At 41.6% G+C, this 25676-nt stretch overlaps 3 protein-coding genes across 7 annotated transcripts; 1 reads left to right on the top strand and 2 right to left on the bottom strand.

The window, feature by feature from the left end:
- Positions 1–6556: 6556 nt before the first annotated feature.
- LOC107191650 (nucleobindin-2-like) lies at positions 6557–12931 on the bottom strand. The gene is made up of 11 exons (XM_015580743.1): positions 12707–12931; positions 9268–9427; positions 9090–9197; positions 8778–8999; positions 8607–8703; positions 8450–8526; positions 8278–8380; positions 7997–8177; positions 7779–7935; positions 7280–7321; positions 6557–7108 (listed from the first exon to the last, which is right to left on the bottom strand). Exons 1-11 carry the CDS (start codon positions 12796–12798, stop codon positions 6557–6559), a joined length of 1791 nt encoding a protein of 596 aa, XP_015436229.1. The 5' UTR covers positions 12799–12931.
- Positions 12932–17887: 4956 nt separating this feature from the next.
- Positions 17888–18820, top strand: LOC107192356 (twisted gastrulation protein homolog 1-A-like). Its single transcript, XM_015581585.1, has 3 exons — positions 17888–18110; positions 18201–18409; positions 18509–18820. The coding sequence occupies exons 1-3, from the start codon at positions 17888–17890 to the stop codon at positions 18812–18814; spliced, it is 738 nt and encodes a 245-aa protein (XP_015437071.1). The 3' UTR covers positions 18815–18820.
- A 515-nt stretch (positions 18821–19335) lies between these two features.
- Positions 19336–22768, bottom strand: LOC107192330. Of its 5 annotated transcripts, none has more exons than XM_015581568.1 (10): positions 22561–22768; positions 22158–22304; positions 21871–22092; positions 21722–21797; positions 21470–21648; positions 21145–21400; positions 20855–21061; positions 20705–20785; positions 20525–20632; positions 19336–20407 (listed from the first exon to the last, which is right to left on the bottom strand). In XM_015581568.1, exons 2-10 carry the CDS (start codon positions 22257–22259, stop codon positions 20349–20351), a joined length of 1290 nt encoding a protein of 429 aa, XP_015437054.1. In that variant the 5' UTR covers positions 22260–22304; positions 22561–22768; the 3' UTR covers positions 19336–20348. The 5 variants fall into 5 exon arrangements, with proteins under 5 accessions (XP_015437054.1, XP_015437038.1, XP_015437057.1 ...); XM_015581552.1 differs by having other exon boundaries at positions 20535–20632; XM_015581571.1 differs by having other exon boundaries at positions 20540–20632.
- Between the last annotated feature and the right edge of the window lie 2908 nt (positions 22769–25676).

Below are 25676 nucleotides of genomic sequence, written 5' to 3'. Positions count from 1 at the left end.
GATCGCCGGGGGGCGTGCGTTCGTCGACACGGACACTAGATGTTTCAGTTTTTTTTTTAATTATTTTTTTTTTTCGATCGAGACGTGACTCGTTGGGGAATCGCGGTTCTGGAACCGAGAAACGGATTGCCGAATCGGGTAAAATTGATAAAGTTAATCCGCGAGTCCGAGGAACCGCGAGCAACCGCCCGACGGGCCCAATTGATGTACAAAATTTGCTTACGACTGTGTCGGTCGGAATTAGAAGACGACTGAATCTCTACGAAACGAAAGAAAGAAGAAAGAAACAGTGAAAAAAGAAAGCCATTTTGTTCGGCTCGAGCGGACACCTTAGGACGCGAAATGAAAGAACAAAAAAAAAAAAAACAACACCGATTGCTATACTTTATTAAGTGTAATGATTGCCTTCCTGCCATATTTGGGGTATGCCAAGTATAAAAATTATAAGATTTAGAGATTAGGGAAATGAGAAAATTAACGGCGACACGACCGCGAAATTCATTGAATTTGGAACAGGTGAAAAGGTCGATAGGTGTGTGTGTGTGTGTATGTGTGAATGCGTGTGTGAGAGTGTGCCGAGTCGACGAGAGAAAGAGACAGAGAGAGAGAACAGTTTGCCTCGGATTTACAGGGAGAATGGGCGTGAGTGCGCGACCGAATGCTTTTGTTTTCGGGAAAGATCGTGCTATTTTTCAAAATTTTACATATTGCGCGTACGACAGTTTCGCGAAGGGACCCTCGATCCTCGACAATCGAAGAACGACGCGTGTCGAGTAGTCGGGAGGAACAGAGGTCGCACACGGAACCGGGAATACGTGATTCGTTTGAAAATATTCAGGATCCGGATTCACGTCCTGCGCTGCCTTCGTTCCTCCTTGCCGCGGACCGCCGTTCGGAGATTTCGTGCGACACGTCCACGAGCGAGTTTCTAACGTAGGGACAGAAAGGGGGAAGAAAAAGACTATAGACCTAGAGAAATTGAGAGAGATGGGGAGAGAAAACGCGAAAGAATGCGTGCGCGAATGGAATAGAGGAAAAAGGGGCGAAGAAAGTGAGAAGAGGGCGCGCGCGCGAGTATCGTGTGAAAGGGGAGAACGGGAACTTTCTAAAAAAAAAAAAGACTAAATGAAACAGAAGCAGAATTTTGAAAAGTTGGCCCCAACTGGTCGAGCGACTCTTCGTAAGTATTAAAAAAAATTTAAACAAAAAACAATTTTTCGAAGTGGCCTTCTGTAAAAGGAAAAGACCATCGCTTTTCGCTTTTGCTCTGGGGGGGGGGGAGGAAAGGAATGGTGTGCATAGGTTTTGTCCGTCGTGTTATCCGTTTGTCTGGGCAGTTTTGTCGGGGGAAAAAAAAATAATCGTCGTTCTCGCGCCACACACGCTCCCCTGCCGAAAGCTTAAAAGGACGGTTCCGTAGGAAAAGTAATTCGGGGGTGTGTATTAGCAAGATATATTATTATCGGCGATTTTTAGAAAATTAAACAAATTTCGGGAAACTCGGAGTAATCGCGTTATTCTTGATACGAAAGATTTTTTTGGGGCGTGAACGTGAAACGTTTTCCAACGTGTGTATAGTCGGGAGGTAGGAGGGGGGAGGGGGGAGTGAGAGATGGATAAGTAAACCGATCGAGCACGAATTTTATTTTCCGCGTGAATCGAGGGAACCGCAAATGTACGGACGGGCAACAAAGGAAATATACGGTGGATCGCGACTTTTAAAAGATTTTATTACGATTTAGGCTTAATGTGTTCAACGAGAAGGTAAATTTGAACGAAACCAGCGGTGAGGGTGGAGCGAAAGAAATTCGAGAACCGAAGCGAGGAGAGAGACGGGGGTTGGGTGGGATGGAGCGGGGGTGGGAAGGAGGAAATACGAGTTCAAAGAGCCGCGAACGAAATTGCGAGAAAGAATTAGCGGGGTAAAGGAGAGGGAACGAGAGCGTTTGGGGCTGGGAAGGGTGGGGTAAGGGGAGGGCAGAGGGATTAGGGGGAAAGTGTGCGAGAGAGAAAAGAGGATGGGGCATGTGAACAGGCGAGAATGTGGAAGAGATTAAAATTAATATTGTATAAAAAAAAAAAGTAGTAAGTGCCTTTCAAAGAAAAAAAAAAAATTAACGTGTCCCGTAGACCGTGACCACTTGTACATGATGAGAAGTCGTTCGAAATTTCGCGTCACCGAATATAAACCGTTTGCGACTGATAAAGAATGATGAAGCGACAAAAAGAAAAGGGAGAAACGTGAAAATGAAACAAAGACTTATTGTTTGTGGGGACGTTGCGTAAAAATTATCACAGGATTTTTTCGTTAGTCTAAACGTATATTCTCTTCGTCTCGTCTCGGAAGTCTAAGCGACGCTGCGCGATTTCTAGGAAGTATTACAAAAAAAGAGCACACGATTTTCATTAGTCGAGGGGATAGAATCGAAGGAGGAACTCGAATATTTTACGAAAACTTTTGGCTTTCCGTTTGAACGACGCGCGAGAGGGAGGAGGTAAGAGGGGGGAAATATTTTCCGTCGATTACGCAATGTGTCTACGAATCCTTTTGTGTGCGTGTAGAGCGAATGTACAGAATCTACAAGCAAAAACCGGACAAAATTTCTGTTTCGGATCTACCCACTACCGGTAATACCCTGAATGGCATATTCTCGTAAACGTTTCTTTTGATTCGCTTGTACGAGAGAGATAGGTTAAAGAGAAAGAGAGAGAAAAGAGCAAGAGACCGTAAACGCGGGGAGGAGGGGAAAGCGTATAAACTTGAATCAGCAGAGAAGGGAACGGATATTTCGAGAAACTTTCGTTTACGCATTTTGATATATCTGTGAACAGATGAAGAAGAAGAAAAAAAACACAAAGATACTTATATTACATACATAAGGTGTAAGTGAACAAAAAAAAGCATCTAATACGCTATTACTGATATAGGACACAAAGTAAAGTAAATATATATATATGAGACAAAAAAAAAGTATATATATATATATATACATAAATTGATATATTGACGCTATATAAGGTTGCTGCTGGATGCGTTTTACTTTTGAGGGAAGGTGATGCGCAGTTTTCCGTTCAAACGTCGTCGACGGACGAAACAAAAGTTCACGGGAAAGAGATTAAGTTAGACAAAAGTGTAAGGACCTTAGAGTCGAGGATAAAGTAGTTCTTAGAATTTTTATCGAGGCAACGTAAGGACGGACGGGCGTGACGGTAGTAGTATACTACTTTCCAGAAAAGGAAAGAGAGAAAAAGAAAGAAAGAAAACCTGCCCATTTGTCCTCGTGGCTTCTGCGTTTCGCTCGTTTATCGATCGTTCTCGCGGCTTTTCCGTCCTCTCGATCCGTCTTGCGCGTCCATCTTTCCCGATTCGCTAACCGTACCGTTCGTGAATCCGACACGGGAATGTTATGTCGCGTCACGCAGCACGGATCGAAAGCCAATGGAAAAGCGTGCCGTTGCTGTAGCGACGTTAGCGAGTTCGTAACGTTCGATCTTTCTCGCGAATCGCGAGATACCTAACAGAAACTGTGAAAGGTTTTCCACGAGCGAGCGACCGAGACGCATCCGGCCGCGAGGTGGGCTAGACTCAGCCGCAGCCATAGCCAGTCCCAATTAATATTTCAATATCGTGATACTCGGGTACGCTTAATTTGTTCGATGTTTACCGGTCTGCTTATCCATGTAACGAGTGACAAACAACAAGTAACTTTTGTAATAACGCATCTCTCTGTAAACTCGGCCCGATTCGAGGCTCGTTATTCCTACGATATTTCACCTAAAGTTTCTCCCAGCGAGCAACACGGCGTGGCTCCGAGTATCACGGCGTTCGAATATCGTGGCAGCCGATGAATTCGCAGAAATTTCTAACACGTTCGTTCTACTTCGGGAATCCGCGGAGAAACAGGATCTGAAATGTATCACGCACGCGCCGAACTCTTTTCTTTATTTTCGCCTTAGCTTCGAGGTGTAACATCGTATCATAATTAATGGTCGACCGACATACATACACGCCACATTCAATACACGAGGAGGAAGAGATGATAAAAGGTACTGAAATGAATCCCCAGCAAACTTGTAAGAATAAATGCGATAGACGAAGCGTAGTAGTCCCGTATCCGCGATTTACAACTAGTTTACAGGATCTGTAACACGTAACGGCATTCACCGGTGGGAGTGAAGGATAGAGAGAGAGAGAGAGAGAGAGAGAGAGAGAGAGAGAGAGAATGAGAGAGTATTAGCGAGACGTTACGGCAGCGGAAGAAGAAACGCAACATGTAAGAGGGGGAGAACAAATAAACACGTCCGATTTGCGTGTTTTCCATTTCTCTGCTAAGGTAACGGCTGAACGTTTCCAAGATAAATCGTAGGTGGCATCCTAATTTACAGAAACCTAGTAGTCGAGCAATAGAACCGCACATTTGTCAGAACCTGATTATTTAATCGTACTCACCCGGTCGCGAGCCGATATTCAATACATACGACACGCGCAACCGAAACTTCTACGATCATACATAAGTACACGACACAGCATATACAAGCGTACACGTACAGGAAAACAAAGCGAGCGTGAGAGATAATAAAGAAACGGAAGTGAGAAGTAAACTGCGATCGAAAGGATTTTGGTCATTCAGAATCTGTCGGACCACCTTGATTCCCCCCAAACAGAAGTCTTACCAGGTGTGCAGCTAAACAGTAATAGTGGGGATGGCCGTTCGTTGATTTTGAGCGGTCAAAATTCCTTAGCCGGTGCTCTAAGAGCAGAAAAATTACCGAGAAAGAAAGTACATTGGAACGGTGGAGAAAGTGATGGAAAAGGGAAGGTATTGATACGGAGTACGAATATAGAAAGAACGCGAGCGAGTGAGCGGAAAGGGGGAAAATGCGAGAAAACAAGGGAAACACAATTCTTAGAACAATCACACTAATGAAACACACAGTATACTACGCGACAGAGACAGGCACAACCGCGCGTTCACTGTAAATAGAGAAAATGCAACTTTAATTCTACGGTTCAAAGTTCATCTTTATTATCGTAATTTGTAATATATTTATTTGTCCGGTCGTGAAGATACTTTATTGTAGTTTAATTAGATTCCAGGCCTCTGTTTCATTTGAATCTGCCGCTGAAGCGCGCCAACGGGGCATTGGTCGCGCACATTCGGAGAGGCGTAAACGCGTTCTCTGTTTTGGTACGATAACAAATATTTTTGAAAACACTTGCAAATAAAATCCCGGAGCGCACGGCCTCTCCGAGCAATGCCCCGCGATTATTAGGAAGATGATCGAAGCAGGAGGACTCAAAGCTCTCGCGATCGAGGCTAATCATGGCCGACTTTAGACCAGTTCTTACCTCGAAATTTAACGACTCGTCAAATCGTTTCACGACCCCGTGTTATAATTTCTATCACGTTTCAGCCTCGTTCGCGCGATTTTACGTAGCCAGAGTATCCACCTGTTTTCGTTTCACCCTACAATCTCGATTGATTCGTACGAAATCGTCGCGGCCTATAGAAAGACGCTCGCTGTCCAAGGACGACGACTAGCGCCAAGTTTCTTTGCAGATGGCGATAGTTTGTAGTTACTATTATTTCTATGTTACGTTAAACAAAGTATTTCTTTTGAGTAGATAGTCAGAAATTTATTAAACCGACACAACCCATATACGAGAATAGTTGCGCGCATGTCTTTAATGGAGACACCCGGAATAATAATGTATATGTAACCGTGACGAATCGCGAAGCGACCTTTGTTTTCCGTTTCCTTCCGAATACCTCGGGATACTTCGAGACATTCGAGAGATAGTTTACTTATTAGTCACGGATGCAAAGCAAAACTTGTCACCCATTATAAATTCCTCTTTTATTTATTACCGATTAGCATGTAAGATGACGTTCTACCGACATATGCTATAATTATAAATACACCCTATATATAGTGGAGTAAGCGTTACATTACCTACCTACCTACCTATCCGTGCTTGACGGGTGAAACAAACAGATGAATCACGCAATCATACATTTAAGTTGCTATTTGGCACGTATACCTAAGTAATATACTAACATAAACAGTATGCAATAATAAATATGAGAAATTAAACAGGATCTCTTTCACTGAATCGTTCGATGTACCCTCTCCTTTGCGTGTTCCGCATCTTGCTGCACGCGATGTTCCGATCATCATATCCGATAAGAATATGAATTACGACCGCTCGAAAAGACAACCAATTTCTACTGGGAAATGGGATCGGTTATATACGCAAATGAAGTTTCTTAGAATAACTGCTTCTCCTAGAAATTGTTTTTATTTACATTTCACGAAAAATAAGTTAATTTGCCTCCCATCGTCAACGTAACTTTCAAAACTTGTATATAATTGTCTGAAGACGGTAGAATCAATGATCCGGCAAGAGTGACAAAAGCATGGAAGTTTTAGGATAGAATTGTTTTGTAGTTGTTTGCCATAACTTGGAATTCGATTCTCACCGTATACTGTTTCATAACTTCAAATCAGGAAACGTATGATTCGTTGATTACTTTTATAGATAAAAACTTCACGATTATACTTTCCCGTCAATTTGAATATTATTCCGATTATTCGCAAGTTGCGCTGAAGGCTGTCCAGGTTGCACATTCAATTGACTATGCTGTTGCGATGCCGCATTGCCTTGAACGCTTTGTGGTACGTGATTGATATTATTTACCGGAATTTGTCCCTGAGGTTGTTGAACCGGAACTTGTCCTTGATGTCGTTGAACAGGAACTTGTCCTTGATGTTGTTGAATAGGAACTTGTGCTTGATGTTGTTGAACTGGAACTTGTGCTTGATGTTGCGGGACCGGAATTTGTCCATGATGTTGCTGAACTGGAACTTGTCCTTGCTGTGGCATCTGCAGTTGTTGATACTGATGGTCTGATCCTATTTGACCTTGTACGTGTTGCTGTTGCGACAATTGCTCATGAACTGGTTGTACCGGTAGATGATTTGGGTATTGGTGCTGAGGAAGCCCCAGTTGTGGCTGCTGTTGATGATACTGCTGAGGATGATCCTGGAACTGTTGATCATGTTGGAAATCTTGAGGAACACCAGGATGAACATACTGCGGGGGGAACTGGAAAACATTCATTTACATAAACGTATTTCGTAACGAAATTGAATATGAACTGGGAATAAAAAGTATAAATTTTGAAAGTCTCACTTAACTGAATTATATTATAACTTACTTTCTTGGTTATTATATATACTGGAACAATATCTAGCGGAAAATACTACAATTACTTACCGACGCGTGTTGTGCGGGTATATTACCATCGTGTTGTGGTAGCTAATAACAGCAACAGAAAGTGCACAAGCTAATTATTATCCATTATAAAAAAAAAAGTAAATACAGACATAACAAGTTACGAAATTCTTATGTGGACAGAAATTAAAATACTGCACAACATACTGTTAAAAGTGATAATTTTGAAACAGTTTCCATTAAATAGAAAATATCTATTTCCATATGTTATTTAACAGGTGACGCAGCGTGTCTCAGTTAATTTCCTTAACTGCTTACGCTACTGCATTTTCTTCAATATAGTACACCACAGTAAATCATGACTTATCTAAGAACGCATTTCACTCAACTTTTCTTAAACTCAGGGACTAATTGTTAACTGATACATGCAATTAGCCAAACGTGTATACCAAAGCTCCAAAAATTTAATACAATGATAAAGTATTTGCACTCTATCAAATAATAATCTTCTCTACAATTTATTATACTTTTATGGACTTACCATTCCTTTGGCAATCATTCTTTGTATCTCTTCTTGTTTGTGCCTTGCAAAAGCTTCATACTCTTCTGGAGTGTAAATTTGTTGCTCATCTAATCCTTGCCATCCTTCGTCTCGTTGAAAATCTGGTTTTTTAGTTTGTTCCAAAAATTCGTCATAACTGAAATAATACGTAAATTAACAAAAATTGTCTGTGATAGATAAAAGTTTCGTGTACACACCTAATGAATTCATCTTTATTGAGATCAGCTTCATAAAAGACATGCTCTCTCATTCTTTCCATCTCTTCCGCACGCTTCAGTAATTCTTCTTTTGATGCTCCTTGGGCATACAACTTATCTAACTCTTTTAAAAATAGTGCTTTAACTTCATCTTGATCCCATACTCCATTGCCATCAATATCTGAAAGATTTATTAGCTTATAATATCATGGAACATGTTTTGTTCTAAGGAAAATATAAATAGTAGTTAAAAAAATAATAATTAATAGTTTGTATATTACCATGCATGTAGAAAAATGTTTTAGGATTAAAATCTTTAGGATCCATGTGATCTTGTTTCTCCCATACCTCCTCCAATTGTTGTTTGCTACCTGGATGATGAACCTATAAATGAAATGTGTTGAAAGACAATCCGGTAGAAATAAATTGCACAAGTTCTTGTAGTTAACTTACAGGTTCATGGTTTTTGTGCTTTTCTTTCAATGCTTCTAATTCTTGCTCATATTTTATTCGTTCCATGTCATCCATGTCTATGTAATATAATACAAAATATGTAATGTCAAGGTGTTACTTAAAAGAATAAGGGATAAATAAATTTAATTTGCATTACGTTTTAGTTTCTCTTGTTCATCATATTTTACTTCCATTTCATGCTGTTTAAATTCCTCTCTGCGCTTTATATTGGCCTCTGCCAAATCATTTGTAGTCTGCATCATGTATTAACAATTGTATTATCTTCATCTATCACTTATCACTTTATTGCATAATAAGTCTGTCTTACCTTTGCAATTAATTTCTTTAAATCTAGTATTTCAAATGTACGTGTGTTGGTATGATCTAAATGTTCAGCTATCTTTAGATGATCAACATCTAAACCATTTTTTATTTCGTTCTCCCTTGCCAGGAGATGTTTCAATCTTTCCAATTCATCTCTTTTTATCTCATCTAATCTTGTCCTAACATTATGATTTACAAATTGTAGTTGATCAGCTATTTTCCCTGTCTAATAATAAAATGCATTTGCCAGTAAATACAAAATTCAAAGCTTTTTTCACAGCTTTTGTTTCCATGTAATGCTACAACATCAACTTACACTTATATCTGCTTCATCTGCTTTTTCCAACTTTGCACGAAAGTCTGGATCATTGTCTAATATTTGAACCACTTCCATCAAGTACCTACGGTACTCTATAATGTCTGCCTACATATACAACACATGCTACAATTTTTATTAAAAAGATAAAAATGTGTTTTTTTAACAAGAAACATACCATTTCTTCAGCATCATCAACTTCATTTTCACTGTTGTGTTCTCCATCCTTAGTCTTTTTGTTAACAGGTGGTGCAACCACAAATTGCACCAATGTACATATTAAGATAAGTGGCAGGATGTATTGCATATTTATAATGAAGTGTAGAGCAATTGAACAACTGAAAACAACCATAACCTTGAGATAACACTGCAATCCTGGTTTGTCAAGTTTCTTTATATTAGGTAGGTTATTTGATAGAAATTTATAAAGAATATTGGTTCAGCGATATCTTTTACAATTAACCGCTATTTCAATAACAATACTAAAAATTGATAAAATGAAACCCACAATAAAGAAAATCAGATAGCCGAGGACAATCCGCCGAAAATGCAACTTTACGTTCAAAGCATTCCATCGAGTAATCGAATAAGTACGTGTCAGTGATTGGAAAAGATGTTCAAATGATCAAGACATTTGAAGAATTCGAAACATCGCTCGTTTACTCTATATACACTATTCTCTAGTGTATCACAATTGTTGCACAAGTATAGAAAACACGCTTCGTTCTTATAAACGAAAACTGAAAACTGAAAACTAAAAACTAAAACCCCGAGTAATTGAAAAAACGAGATATGTTCATGAATTCGAAGTCAAACAGGCTGAATGAGGTCACGTACAAAAAAATACATATACAGGGAATTCTTCTTAATATTACGGTTTACCGTTACGTCGAACAGTCTCGGTGAAAGTAACAATTTTCACTCAGCGCAACAACAGAAAAGCAGCTGTACTCGCTTAAAATATAACCAATGAAAGTACGCGGAACTTCGTGCATGAGTAAGTAACCATAATCTAATCTAATCGTAAGTGACCGAAGATCAACCGCGAAATAAAGAGCACTGACAGCGTATAATATGTACCAAGCAGAGCGAAAGATAAAGTAATCGAAATATTTGGTGATTGCGTACTTACAAATTGCAACTGGAATTTACGCGACTAACGTTAACACACGACTGTAACGTTCTTTCCAAAACGGATAGTGACGTGTACCTCGGCAGCGGGAATCGCGGGAATTTCACCGATACGGAAAAAGATTCATACGCAATCCCCACTTGGACCTGCTGTTTTGACTCTCACTGACTCACAGACTCACCCTGCACCGTGTCAGGAATTGATACGTGCGACGTGACCCGACAATAAAAACAATTTTACAAAAACGTGTAAAAGGAAACGAACTAGAATCCAGGATTGGTACTGGTCAGTACCAGTTCGTATTAACTTGATCACAATATGCTCCCACTCACCAATGCCTTTTTCTATCTACAGTTTGGGGGGATCTCAAGTCACAGACTGTATGTTAAAATGACAGGCTTTTTAAGGTGTCGGTACTATAGATTTCTTGGGACAGAAAACCCCGTAAAATGAGTGATCTGTATATTTATGTATGTATATTTGTACTCGTCATAGCATCCTGTATGCAATGTATGTATGTACGTATGTGACACGAATGGGGATGATTCGTTTTCAACTGTGTCGCGTCAGCATTTCATGCATACGATCGGGATGTCGCGTCGCAGATGTTGCATTATTCCTCTGCTAGATGGCAGCACGAGTATACACCAATATTTATCTTGATGTGTTTAAATTCTTTATGCATGCGAAAAAATGATTCTTTTCGAAACGAGAATTTTTATACTAACTTGTTCTATTCGATTGTTTCATCAGATGTTGCGAGGACGTTTAAATTGCCACGACTGTATAATTTAATATGTTCCAGGCCGATCTATGGATACTTGTTTTATTCCATTTGGAATCGCCTTTGATCTTTAATCGATGTTATTGCGCATTACTTAATAAGTTTAATGCAAACTGATTTCATCATGTAACGTGTAGATACTTACGATACGTTCTGCGTACCCGGTTTTGCGTATAATTTGGTTCTTTCAAACACAGTGACGTTTAATCAATCCGGTTTGCATTCTCCCATAATTGAATGAATATTATATATTGTAATCGCGATACGAAATTCGATTCATCGCTACGAACTGAAGCGATAGCTGAATGATGGATTAACAATCGATATATTAAACCTTAAAAGACTGTTTCAGTCAGTATATTACAATTTACATTGCATTATAAAAAGACACGAACAAGTTTTAAGAAAAGGAAAAAATGATTCTGAGCATAATGATTCTGTACTCAGAATAAAAAATGTAATAATATTGTAACGTTTACGCGTCACCGATGTCGAATATTCGCATCGACCAGGTGTTTCTGCAGCTTTACCTTGACGGACAGTAGAAATCTAAATAGGAGGTGAAAGGATCGAATGCATACATAGAAATGGGGTATACAACCGATTATAACCACGCCCCTGACCGATCGAGACCCATACTATGCAACAAAATTATTCTGCCGTGTTTGAATGTAGCACAAAAGAACGGAACGAGAGTCGTGAATAATTTATTGCTTTACTACGTTCACCGTGGTAATAACTGCAATTAAGCTAGGAACAACGAACCTTCTATTCAATCGACTTACAGCATTTTTACTCTCCTCATTTGCCAAGAGGATAGCCCTTGGTGAAATGAAATGAAACTGGAACAAAAACATCTACGACTCGTAATTATTAAAAAAGCAAAGAAAACAAACCTGTCTAACAAACGACACAGTAATAATATTCTGAGAGAATCTGGTACACAGCACCTGGGAACGTTAAGAGCGCATTTATCTCGACAAGCTGCGCATAGATAATAATTTACTAATCAACTTGTGCAAGATTTATACTCTTTCTGGAAAGGGCGCTAAAGGTAAACTGACGTGGCAGGAAACGTGCTCGAAGGACAAGTTTGTGCTCCGGAAATGCTGTGAGGCGTAATCGTGGTCGCGCACGTCCGCCACTTTCAAGAAGAAAATGGCAGGGGAGCACATATACTATACAACTCCTGAGCGATCGCGACCACCCCGGCGAATGCTCGAGGACTCGTGAACCTTTGAATTCCTCGAACGGTCATTAGGACAAAAATATACCTGTGTCTACGATCCTTCGTAGACCTGTTACCCTCGGACAATACCCGGCCCGACAAGTGTTTTCGTATCTGATTGACCCATCTTTGGACGGAACACTCCGACAAACGGCTAATTTTTCTTCGAGCTAACGACCTTCGTATACCTGACGTATCCTTCCCCCCTCTCTCTCTCTTGTTGTCTTTCTCTCTCACTTTCTTTGTCTTTTCGAGTGTCTCTGTTTCTCGCTGAAACGGAACATCTTTCACAGAATTGCAGAGTCACGCGAGCTCATTGGAAACGAATTCTCCTCGATCACTTACTCTCAGCCCTCTATTCTCGTCCTCTTTAGCTTCGACTTCTACACTTTTGCCCCTCCTTGGCCAATTATTTCTCTGAGATACTTATAAAAAAAATGAACGCATTCGAGACTCGCCATCCATATGTATACCTTTCTTTTTTTCCTTCTAGCGGTGTCTTGCGTGGGCGTTGATGTCTCCCTTCCGTCCATGTCGAATATTCAAGCTCCACTTTGGTGCGCATTAGTTGTCTTTTTCTTTGCCGTTTGGAATGAAGCCCAGTTGAATTTCTCTTCAACGATCGAACGTCGCGTGGAAATGCACAGGGGGAGTTCGTGTTCAATGCGAAACACGGTCCCGTAAACGTGGGCCCTAGCGCCGCGAGTAGCCGGATTCCAGGGAGTCGTCGTGTCCAGCGATACGAAAAAAAAACTTCTCGTTACACGCGGAGATATGACGGAAGCAGCTAAATGCTTAAACGCTCGAAACTCCAGGCTTAAATGCCGTTGATTGCAGTAGGAGGGAAATGAGAGGTTGCACGATGGACTCGTGTGTCTCGTAGCAAACGGAGCGCTGTTAAAGGCGGCCGCGGGTACCGGTTCGAGTCCTTCCTCGAATCGGCCGAATAGATGATCGCTCTCCATTCGATCATGCTCTCGACATCCATGCTCGTGTCTGGCCCGATTCCCGATTCGAAAGCTTCCCAGCAACGGTTCGATTGTTCGTGCCTTCGTTTACTTCGACGGTTAATCACCTTCTGTTTCTACGTCCCTCTTCGCGTTTATTACGCGTTGCATGAATAGATCCTCATATTTTTCGTGCACACTAATCTCCCATTGCTCTGTACAGCGAAGCAGAAAAAGATAGATCGATGGAAAGTAGATATTGTTAGACGATAAACTCGAATAAACGAACGAGGTGTCCATGCTAGGGATGTCTTTTTCCTTAGATCCAAACTGCCGCTAAATTGCAATAGTTCACTTGTAAACGGCCTGTTTAGCATATCTGCGACAGATCTTCGACGAGAAACAAACATTCCCCAGCTTTCGTCGCCTGTAAAAAATTGCTTTCGTTAAAGGAATTCAAAAGAATAGGGATGTAGGGCGATTTTCTCAATGCGCCAGAGGCTTCTTCGTCAACGTACCTGCGCGATATCGTTGTCCCTGGGGCACCGATGCTCTCGACGGTAGCATACAGACGATTACGATTTCGAATATACAGGACCAGCATTGCTTTGGTAGTCACGACGAGGGATGATCGGGCAGAAGGATACAGCGGAGGACGAATGGCCGAGGAAGCAGGGTCAGCAGAAATGGTGGGGACCTCGGAGGAGTCAGGGAGTCGGGGAAACGGGTGAAGGGCAGGAGTTGAAGGAAAAGAGGAAGAAAGAGAAAGAAAGAGACTGGGACCGAAGGTAGAGAGGCAACGGGGCACAGGTAAAACAAAAAGTTAGGAAAAAATTGAAAACCAGTCTCACGCGGTTGGTAGTTCGAAGTCTAGCCAGCTGCGGAGTGGACTCGCTCTCTTCTCCTTTTCCACCACCATCGCTATCAGTATAACCACCACCACTAGCGTGTTCGGAAACGACTTGACGGTAACAACTACGCCAGCGACTGCAGCAGCAGCAGCAGCAGCAGCACCACCACCACCACCACCACCACCACCACCACTGCCACCACCACTTCTTTCCCTTTCCGCTTCTCCGTTTCTCTCGGTCCACGTCCTTCCTTAATTCAGTCCAATGAGAGCCGCTCTTCGATTCGTCGCACACCGTCACAGATCGCTCCGCGTTGATTTTTCAGAGGATACACTTTTCTTCTCTTCCTTCGGGCCGCATCTTGCCACCAACCGTGTCCCCTCCGCGGAGCAGTACGCCGCGGTGATACCTTGGTTATCGTTCACCTCCCGTCCTTCGTCTTCTCCGACACAGGGATCGGAATTTCGCGAACCGGTTCGGAAACCGTGGACACGAGGAACAGCCAGAGGACTGATCAGTGGACCCCGGAGAAAGTGTCGACTTTTAGTGGCCAGCGAGTTTACCCAAGTGAATCCGTCCAGGACCCATCCGCAGGGTGATGTTCGCCATGGATAAATGAGGAAATCCTGGAATTCTCGTCACGCACAAGAGAACATCGCCGTTCCTACGATAATGATATACCTCATGGAGGAAATATGTCTCGCAGTAGTTGCAACGCGAACCGGTTGCGCGCTCTTAAAATAGTTCCCCGCGCATAGGTTTACCCGCTTTGCCCGCCCGCTCGCCCGCTGGAACCACGTCGTAGGACTAACAAGGTAAATATCGATCAATCTTCGACGTCTCTATTCGCAGCTTCTTTCGTCTATCGGTTGAGAATCGGAGAACGCTTCTCTGGATGTGTATTCGCGATGGCCTCGCCTTTGGGATTTATTATCTCATCGTGTGGCGAACGTTTTTCGCAACATCGCGATTCGATTCCTGGTAAATACGATGTCGATCGTTGGCTCAACCGAGGCCTGACAGCGTGCAACGGATTGTGTAACGTGGACGATATTGTAGAAGTTTGTGATTAAGAATGCCTAGGAGCATGTTTATACCGTGTTGAAAAAATCAAGATACCTAGTGGTGTGACTTGCGACGAAACGCCAGTGTGTTGTAACGATGTATGGAGAGCCTGAGGAATATCGGTGGCACGTTCAGCGAACACAACAATTGGCGAGTGCTTGTAAACAGAAATTATGAAATGAATATTCACACGTTATATAATTAGAGCAAGGTGCAGTGGTATTTTATACTTACAGAACACAATTGTCGGTGATTGAATACCAATGCTAGTCTTCACAGTTGTGATCTTTACACTGCTCTTCTGCATCCATACGTGTTCTATATAAAAAAAAACATTAAATCGATAAAAATCCGCCGACTCGTTTCCTGGGACTGATTCGTGTTAATTCGTCGTTCATGCAATATCTGTTTCTTAAGAAAAGTCTATCTTGTCTGCGTGCACGCATTTATAGTCAGCCATTTCACGATCGATCGAGAGCCCCCTTTTTCTATTACTTCCAAGAACGAGGAAGAGATCATACGCGAAAGTCATCTGCGCGAATGGGTGCCTGTTTGCCAAACGAATGACATTTTCAACTCAAGCAGTTGTTTGGTTTTGCATTTTCGATATTGCTTAGAAGTAAATCGGATAATGGTATTTTACGGCTACAAATTGCTGAACCCCTTGTCAATGATAACCTCTGTATGTTAAATTCGAAACGATTAGTGGTTCTTTTGAATAGAAATTCATCTTCGACAATGAAATATTCGAACGTATCGCTAATAGGCAATAAACGAGAGAAAAGTCTTTTGAAAGATGGGGAGCCTAGTCAAAGAACCGCAATCGAGAAGGTAAATATCACGAGACAGACGGAGTAGAACATCGAATGCGTTTACTACGACGCAATTGAACGAACTCGATTTACCTTTGAGGCAACGGAAGAAAGTGGGGAAGATGAAGTGTAGCAGGGGCGGGGGAGCAGAGAGACATTCGAAAGGCCCCCTCCGATGTTGACGCGAACGTAGGTAGACACCGCGGTGCCTTCCACGAAGCCGATTGCCGTTTGTTATTGAAGTTATTCCATCGCCTCGGGGCCAGAACAAGGCGAGGCTGTAAGCAAGCACGGTCTCTGTCCCTGGATGACGAGCGTTTACATTTCAATACAAGCTGGAATTTTTCTAAAACACGCTGGCCTCTAGTCTTACCGTGCACGCACTGTACGGCGGCGCCTCCATCGTGATTCCTCCGTTGCATAGGACATTCGCGGCATTTCAATTAGTCGTCTTCGTGGAATAAAAATTGCAATACGCTGCTCCGTTGGAAATCGCGTTGGTCTGTCTCCGTATCGAATGAAACCTTTGTTGAGACACCACAGATCGTTCCTCTTCACCAATATGTCGTTTCCTATTACGCGCCAATACAGCGTCAAGCTAACCTACTCGTCGCAAGACGCTTCTAAATCACTTACAGTCTTCGCTTGAAAGTTCAATCGTATTCAGTGAACTTCTCCGATTTTCAAGAATGCAAAACGTTTCCGAGTTGACTGTTGCACGGTTATACGTCGTGTAACACACAGTTTTGCACAGCAGCGACTCTTTTATCCAATGAACTAACCACACGAATCGAATTTTCCCGAAAGACCGTTATTTGACGTATCCACACCTGTTGCGACTTATCGAAATCGTCGTTATCGGCTGCTGGCTCTTATTCAGTTCGACGCAGTTTGGGGGGGGGGGGGGGGGGTTACGCCAGCTACAAAGGGACAACGGTCAACAATTACCCGAAGGAAGTCATCGTAAAACCGATCTATCCGGCCAGGTATTCATTTACGACTGCGCCTTTCGAACGTTAAAGTGGGGATTCCGCGTGAAAAACGAGGAGACTCTTAGGTCTCGATCCTGTTAGTCGGTAAAAGTGCGGTCAAACTGGCTAGGCGCCGAACGAAAAATCGCCGCACGGGGGGACAACGCAGTGAATTTTTATTCCAGAGGCTTTTTCCTTCGCGATGAGATCGTAAACTGTAGTGGCCAACTGTCGATGCGTTAACACTTGGTTCTTTAACACACAGAGGTAACGTTCGAATTGAATGTAATTTTTTTATCCGGATCAGCACGTGTAACGGGTCGTTGGAATGGAATTCCTATCCGATAATAATTCATTCGAAATGTCGTAGGACGTGATTATGCGGGATATAAATAGTTGTTTAATTGGCACGTTCGGAAAAGCTGTAATTATTACGCGCGCGTTCATTTTGCATCGAATTATCGTACTCCGCGTTGTTGCGGTCACCAGGTTTTCCTTCCCAGAATTCCATGCTTTACGGAACGGTATTTTAATCTCACTCGTCGCTAGCGGGCAATATTTTTCAGCATATTTTCGCATTTGCTTCATTATAATTTTCTGTTGGGCAACAGAAAATGAATCGTAAAGTATGTATCAACGATCGAAGCTCGCGTCGACACCGATAAAGTGTCTATAAAACGATTGGAATACACGGAGTCGCAGCAATAAGAATGTTCCGTGTACGCGGGAACTTAAAAATTCGTTCTTTTGGTACACATCCCTTCGTAACAACATCCTGACTCACGTTCATGAATATTCTTAATAACCTTAATCGAGCTTCATGGTCGTAATCAACGTACGCGATTCACGCTCTTTCGTAGACTCGCAACTTCTTGTTCCTTCGCGTCCTCCATCTGTCAGCAATAGAGCAGCGTATTGCAACCTTTTTTTTAGGTATCTACGTAATATAACAAATATTTCGTTAACCCATTCTTAATGTCCATTTGACACTGGTGTTCACAGGACATCATGACGAGTTGGAGCAGGACACTGTTCGTGGGCTTCATCGGAATCTTGTTTCTTGTGGCGACAAGGAACTACACCGAGGCCTGCAACGAGGCGATCTGCGCCAGTGTTGTGAGTAAATGTATGCTCACGCAGAGCTGCAAGTGCGACCTCGTTACCTGTACCTGTTGCAAGGAATGCTTCTCCTGCCTTAGTTATCTCTACGATGAGTGTTGTTCGTGCGTAGGTAAATATCTTTCTTTAAACAACTATTTCCCAGTATGTTTAAAACTATCCTCGTAATTATGTTTACATCCTGGTTTTCGTTACTCCGTAGACCTCTGTCCGAAACCGAACATCACGGACAATCCGTTGAGCAAAAAGTCGCACGTGGAGGATTTCAGCGAACCGATGCCAGGACTGTTCCAAGCATTGACCGCCGAGCCGGATCCGCATGAACGCTGGCTCACGTTTACATTTCCAGTGGACTTCGACATGTCTCTGTTCACGCCAAAGCACGAGAAAGAGATGAAGTACCATATGCGTGTGTATTCAATTTTGCCCTACCAATTACATTTTATACGCGATTACTCTTCGTGGACTCGATTGTGCTTATAAGCGATCGGTACTTTTCTTTTTACAGAGACCGCAGAAGAAGAGGTGCATCCGTTGAAGCCGAACGTGATGACGGTGAATTGCACGGTCGCGTTCATGGCTCAGTGTAACTCCTGGAACAAATGTCGGGCGTCCTGCCAAAGCATGGGTGCTACCAGTTACAGATGGTTCCACGACGGTTGTTGCGAGTGCATAGGTGATACTTGTATCAATTACGGAATCAACGAGTCGAGATGCATACACTGTCCGCTGGACAAAGAGGAGGACGAATTGAAAGAGCAGTACGACGACTACGGCCAGGACGATGACGATCTGGCCGACGACGAGATTGACTAAACGCCTCGCCTGACTTCACTTGGATACGCGGTATTCCTTCGAGTTTTCTGGAAGCGGGATATATTAGTGGTCGTGCCTATAGTGCGTGCTTTCCCGGTGACAATATTTTTTACGACAAAAAAAAAAGACAAATCGTGACTTCCTTTATCCTCGTTCGTAAAATTCATCGATTCGATGTTTTCATACGCGAAAGTTACTATACGGTGTCATGATCAAGGGACCGTTACGGAATGATTTTGCTAGAGGGTAAATGACAAGTGAGACGAATCAAAGCTCCCTTTAAAAGGGATTCACTCGTTAGGTGATGTAATTTAAATGATCACGGTTCAAGATGGCTTAAAGCCATCGACTGTCGATGCGTCTGATGGTATCACGACCATATTTAACCGATCAAACGCTAACGTAACAATGGCCGGATTTTAGTGCCCCCCCCCCCGAATTGACTGGTTTTTAGCGTGGCTGTAGCGGCATAGCGCGTTAAAGGTCATCGCTCGTTTTTAAATGTTAAATACGTATGTAAGTAGCCCTATAGCATCGAATGTTTTATTACTTTCCTGTGCCATATGAATAAAATTGTACATTTGTGGAATCGTTCTTGACTACCCACGCGTATCGTGCCTGCCGATTTTATAATGTCAATGGTGAACGTTGTCCATGTTCTTCGAACCTTCGTCCTCCTGTCCGAACATACGCGATCGCTCGAAAACGAATACGCGTCCATTGCAAGAAAAACAAAGAACGTGTGTACGATTGATGTCAAAAGAATAACAGGGGCATGCGGTTCAAAGGAGCATGGACAATGCGCACCGTTGTTGGTGTACATAATAATCAGGTCGGAGGGTGTGCGATTTATATGATATGGTTTAATACTGCACTTGGTTACGCCAATGCACAACATTGAGACAATACGAAGGATCGAACAGGTATATTTTCGACTTAATATCCGATTCATGCGGTTAAATGTAAATAAAACTATTAGTACATGTAGATACGTAAAATGCAAATACCGTTAGAGCTTTATGAACAGTGGATCCAGAGAGTGTCCACTATGAAAATAACGACGAGCAAATTCTCCCCCTGGAAATTATTGACAGACTAGAGAGGGGATACGGGATCGATATGGAATAATCATTCGTGGCTAGACTAGTGTAAATAATTCTTTCAAAAAATCGTTACTATAAAGTTTTCTAAATGGATCCACTTCGTGGTACCTTCCATCCCTCGAATGATTATGTAAATACCGATCTATCGCGCGATATACAAACACAATCGTTCAACTCTACTTTGTTATATTAATCATCAAATGCCGCGTTTTACGCGTTCCTTCAACGATCGCATACATTAATTCATATACGCACTATTAGCGCATGTTACTGTGTCACGCCTATAAATACGATGATACCGAACGATTTTAATCGTTCGCGTTGGTACGCACAGCGACAGTGTTCGGAAGGAAGCATAAATCGTTTCCCTGGGAATACCGAATATTTAGACAGGTGGGTGTTCGTCCTGTGTCTCGTTACTTTCTGGCAATTTAATGAAAGGCAAGTCGCTGCCGCTCCACATCGAGTATAACTGAGATCTCGCGCATTCCTGAAAGTAGCAAAGTTTCTAATGTACATACATAAATGTTCTGCAATCGCTCGTAAATCGATGCTAATATATGTGAAAACAGATAACACATCAGTTGTAATTATTTTAAACTGTAACCATGCATTACCCCACCACCAGCGCTCTCGGAACCTGAACGACTATGGGCTGATATGCAAGAATCTGTCGAAGAGCTGCTTTTACGAGACAGTAATATATCTACAGTACCTAACAAGAAAATCAAATGTCGTAGGTGATCGTTTTTATCTGTGACGCGTAATCTGTAATGCGTATATTTACCGAGTTCGACTTCTCTATGATCGCTATGCGAATGAATGCTATCTTTGCTGTCTGCGTGGCTACCAGTGGCTCCACTGGGTTCTACAACGAATACCATAAGCAATCGAGAAAATTGTAAGCAAATGATTATTATTATGTATCGAATCGTACCTGAATCCCTGTGCTCTCCACTGTGTGCACTTTGGTCACTTTCACGACGTCCGGACTGATCAGAGTGATCACTCGAATGAGAATCTTGCGGCCAACACCTCGATGAACCTACTTTACGAGATCCTGGCCAAATCATCGAGTCATAATTTGACTCAAAATTGCACGTTGTTAACGTATATGCCGATACTTGATTTAAAGGTCTAACTCCTATTTAAATATTGCAATAACTTAATATATAAATCATATGTGTATTGTAGAGTAAGTACTGAAAATCTATGGTCTGCATATACCTGGTTTGCAAGATAACAATTGAATTGCCTCTTGCAGGCCATCCTGACTTGCCATGGTAGATGTTTTCCATATTGTATCGGGTGTAGTGGACCTACTCCTGTCTTGATGAGGAACCCTTAATCTTGACCTGGCATCCTGCCTGGGCCAGTCTGTTATATTTCGGCAATCCCATGGCATAGACCACCTTCTCATTGTGTTTTCCGACACTTCACCTGACATTTCTGCAGCTGCTGTTTCAGACCACCTCCTCTGAACCTTTCCAGAAAATTACATAACTGTAGAAAGTTAGAGATGGAAATTATTTGTTTAAAGTACCAAAATTACCTGCAGAGGAAATAATGGATACGGTAAAGGTGATCTACGACAGTTCTGCACAGACTGTTGCATCGATGAAGAAGACACTGGTGGTGGTGAACTATATAATCTTTCAAAACACTGTTGAAGAGATGCAATGTTGCATTCGGCTGTGCCACTTTGTGAACAAGAGCATTCTGCCATTCCACCTACAAAATCAGTCCACTGTTAATTAATATACTTTGCACAAAATTGGATCTAACAAAGGAAAATATTTCTCACCTAGGCACTCACAGCAAGCAACACAAAATTGATATTGCAGATTTATGAAAGTTAATAGATTATCTCTAAGTATGTCCTAAAAATAATTTTGTATAATATACAGATATTAAACCTTTCTATACTTTCAGCTAGATTAAAATATTACATACATGTTTGTCTCTTTCATTATCTCGAGTTTCATGATCTTTCAAGGCAGAAATAATATGATTCTTGACAGTATTATTCGCTACATATGTTGCTCGTGTAAGTTCTTCCCAACCAGCAAGACACTGTCCAGTTAATCGACATTGTGCCACAGTATCATGAGCTGACAAAAGTGTTTGTAAAGACTGAGCCAACTTTGCACCGGCTGTGCATAAGCCATTGAGTGTCTAAATTGAATAAAATAATTTACTTTTGCATCTTTTACCTTAAAACTTATAAAAACCACACAAACCTGTAAATACACTAGCCAGTTACCAAGACACTCATTCACGTCTAATTGAAGTTTAGACACTTGATTGTCATTGGACTTTGGTTCTGTTCCACCTTCTGCCATATTTACATTCTTTTAAATCTGAGATTTTGTAGCAAGTTTAGTCACCTATTTATGTAAGAAAATATATACTTATATTTTCGTCCCTGTTGTCACCGACTAATTAAGAAAATTTGATACATAGAAATGTGTAAATAATAGAGAAAAACAAATCTATGATCATTAATTAATAGAAAATAAGGTACAGCAGCTATAAATACAATGATGAAGTGTTTGTATAATTTGTTTTATTACGGTGTACGAACTTCTGAAGATACGAAAATGCAATTTTTCTAACAGAAAGTATCACGAATCAGTCACTTACATGTTTTCTTGTTATTCGGTGTGTACTCGGCAATAAATTAAGGTAAAAAATAATAATCACAGATTTCGTGTTGGCATCGAAGCACAGCTACCGGCACCATCGTAACCCGGCTTGTGCATAACTCTCCACTCGAATCCAACGATGCAAAAAGCGAAATGAATCCAACGTACGCGGCAACGGTCATCTGTAGTTGTATCTTTCAACAGGAAATTTAATACGAAGTTTTTTGTCCAGATGCCGCCATTTGTACCCTTTCCGTATACCGGCGGTTAAAATAGTCGTTCATGTTCATTCGCGCTGTGACGCTGTGACTACCAGTGATTGTCTCAGAATCCTCAGAAGCATTAGCCGAAGTGGGACGACTCGATTACATCGTAATATTCAATTATTTATTAGGAGACATATACAGAGAAACTATACACGCAAACTATGATTATATATATCTTTTCCAATGGTGTCAAATTCGTTGTTGCATCTCTCCGAATCGGCGTTGTGATACTAGACAATTAATATCATGTTAATGACCTGAGAAAATGAATTTTCTCCAATTCAAAATTACTGCACCTGAATCTGTGGTTTCTATGCTTTCAATTTCGAAAAAATCTTTACTGGAAACTTTACAAATTAATTCATCCCAACATTTGCTCGAGGCTCACAGTCCTCGCAAAGATCAACCGTGATTTCTACTAGTAAATGCGTATGTAAGTTATTTTCATTTTTTAAATTATTTACTACTGAATTTTAATTCATATACTTCAATTTTTTTCACTAAACTCTTAAATCAAAGCATAAGGTACGTAGGTTAAGCTCTAATACTAAATGCGAATTGTAAAGAATAATGAGAACATTAACATTGCATTAACAGGTTAGCAGATTAGGCGTTTTGTCGTAGATGGCACTACGTGTCTTTTTGATCGTATTAATCATTATGTATAAAATATAAAATAATAATTGCGAACATTATAATTGAGAATTGTTTATGCACAGTGTCGAGTCAAGAGAATTTTGTTTTTCTATATTTTTAGTTATGTATCACTGTGATATTGCTATGTAATAGAGAGCTAAATCTTTTAAATTCACAAACAGTGAATCCCATGAGGTGCAACTGTTGCTCCATACTCCAACCAAGAGGAATATTATTATTCTATAAAGTTGATTAAGTAAATTTACGACTACAAATGACTGTAAATGGAATCAATTCAGTTATGATTGATCATAATAACTGGAGAAGTTTTTAGATGGCACGCTTGGCTCAAGTTGGCAGGATACAAGAAACAAGAAAGATATAACCTTACATTGCGCCCATTTTGGAACAGTCTATATTTTTAAGTATCAAGGTCGACTACTCCAATCAGTGACAGTAATCGTCTCGAAAATATGTAACAACGCTTATCTCATGATCTTCAATGACAATCCGAGTGGACGGTAAGCATTACACCCGTAAAACAGGAGCCATGACCTCCTTGTTTCATGCCATCTTACGCGACTTTTGGTTCTTAATTGCAATGTTGGCGATCATAAAGAATCGTCCCAGAAAACATATTTTCCAACGATCTTATCGAGAAACAGGAAGTAACCAAGTTTCAACGGATCATTAATTCGTATTGAACATTTACAGGATCAGTGTTACATATGGAACCAAAAATTAACACCAGGAGAACGTTCTCATAATTGATTCAAAGTATGTGTCCCCGCGTGAACTCGATTGCGGATTACTCGTCTTCTCGGCGATCGGTCAAATTGTGTACGATGTCTTTCGTTTCTTTGAGAAATCGAAACGAAGACACGAGACTCGCCGAGGTGAAAGGGGCCCGAGCCGTACCAGTGACGTAGGAGAGAGAGAGCTGATTAAAAAAGAAAAAGGACAGAGCAAACGGCGGAAAAGAAGAGATCGAGCGCGAGAGAAGGATAGGGAAGGATAAAGGTTGAAAGGAGAGGCGAAGCTGTGAGGCAGAGTTGGAAACGCGATCGCGCGCGAGGGACATCGTGACTCAGGTGGGGAGTACGATGTGGTAAGAGATAGAAGGGAGGGGCTTAACGGTAAAGTCGGTGTAACCTTATAGCAGTGTTTTTCAACCATTTTTTCCTGATACCACCCCGACGTTTAGATATCCTTTTGCGGTCTCCCTGGCTGCTACGTAAACAGGGGTGTTTCTTAATGTGTGTCGTTTGGGAGCCTAAGGAACAATGAAGAAGTCCCGTACACATGCCCGAAACCGCATTGAATTACAGCTTTCAATCCCAGCATATACGTACGGGAAACATACTCTTTGTGCGGATTCATGATATCCATTTAATTGAACGATAATCACGCTTGTACGCGTTTCACTTTAATCGGAGTGGTACACGCGATACGGATGAGAAGAAACACAGGGTATGCAGCCACTGTTGAATCCTCGCAACTGAATTCATCATCGAATTACCATTCACGGCGAGGTTTCATCGCGAACCACGAAATCCTCCGAAGATGTTGAGAAACAACTCTTCTAAATTGTAGCAGAGTTCTTGGCGAATTTCAGTCTGCGAAATCATTTACGGGGAGAACAGACAGTCCTCTGTAGAAGCGAGAAAAAAAACTTACCTTGTATGCAAGAGGAAACTTGTCCTGAAACCATTTAAAATGAATGATTGATAAATATGTATACGATATTTACTTTCTGCCTGTTAAGAAACGCGCCAGACTTGTCGAGAGGGAGAGCCGAGAAAAGAAAGGAAACTGGAGAATAGGAGCGCATCTAGATTCGGATTACGGAGCAAATTATAATCCATGAATCCGCCGAAGTATGCAAGACCGACGGTTTTTTTTAGTCGGCGAGGTTAATGACGAGGAAAATACGCTTTCGACGGCGGGCTCGTTTTTAAATCGCGTAACGGGCGAGAACAGAAAGAGAGAGAGTCTGTCGAGCAGGTGTCCACGGCACATCAAGAATGGGAATCACTGATTCGCGGCTGTTTCGAAGTCCGGGAACCATTTCGTCGTCACTGACCACGGCCGGTGGTTTTTTTGAAAGGAACGAGTCGACGGGTCCGTAGGCAGCTGACACGCGGGGACTTGACCATTTTCGTATGTTGCTTCTTCGGTGTGTACGGTGGATCAAGTAAGTTAAACGAGGCGC

This window comes from Dufourea novaeangliae, unplaced genomic scaffold (genome assembly GCF_001272555.1).
Source record: "Dufourea novaeangliae isolate 0120121106 unplaced genomic scaffold, ASM127255v1 scaffold7, whole genome shotgun sequence".
NCBI classification, from domain to species: domain Eukaryota; kingdom Metazoa; phylum Arthropoda; class Insecta; order Hymenoptera; family Halictidae; genus Dufourea; species Dufourea novaeangliae.
The sequence above is the reverse complement of the archived record's forward strand: the minus strand, read 5'-3'. Positions and strand labels throughout refer to the sequence as shown.

Coding starts and splice junctions, on each gene's coding strand:
- LOC107191650 (XM_015580743.1), bottom strand. CDS start 12,798: ATGCGCACCAAAGTGGAGCTTGAATATTCGACATGGACGGAAGGGAGA. Junction 8,178..8,277: donor AACATTTTTCTACATGCATG/GTAATATACAAA, acceptor TAAATCTTTCAG/ATATTGATGGCAATGGAGTA. Junction 7,109..7,279: donor TACCCGCACAACACGCGTCG/GTAAGTAATTGT, acceptor AATGTTTTCCAG/TTCCCCCCGCAGTATGTTCA.
- LOC107192356 (XM_015581585.1), top strand. CDS start 17,888: ATGACGAGTTGGAGCAGGACACTGTTCGTGGGCTTCATCGGAATCTTG. Junction 18,111..18,200: donor TGAGTGTTGTTCGTGCGTAG/GTAAATATCTTT, acceptor GTTACTCCGTAG/ACCTCTGTCCGAAACCGAAC. Junction 18,410..18,508: donor AGATGAAGTACCATATGCGT/GTGTATTCAATT, acceptor CTTTTTACAGAG/ACCGCAGAAGAAGAGGTGCA.
- LOC107192330 (XM_015581552.1), bottom strand. CDS start 22,259: ATGGCAGAAGGTGGAACAGAACCAAAGTCCAATGACAATCAAGTGTCT. Junction 21,649..21,721: donor TGCTTGCTGTGAGTGCCTAG/GTGAGAAATATT, acceptor CTGATTTTGTAG/GTGGAATGGCAGAATGCTCT. Junction 21,401..21,469: donor ATCCATTATTTCCTCTGCAG/GTAATTTTGGTA, acceptor TTTTCTGGAAAG/GTTCAGAGGAGGTGGTCTGA.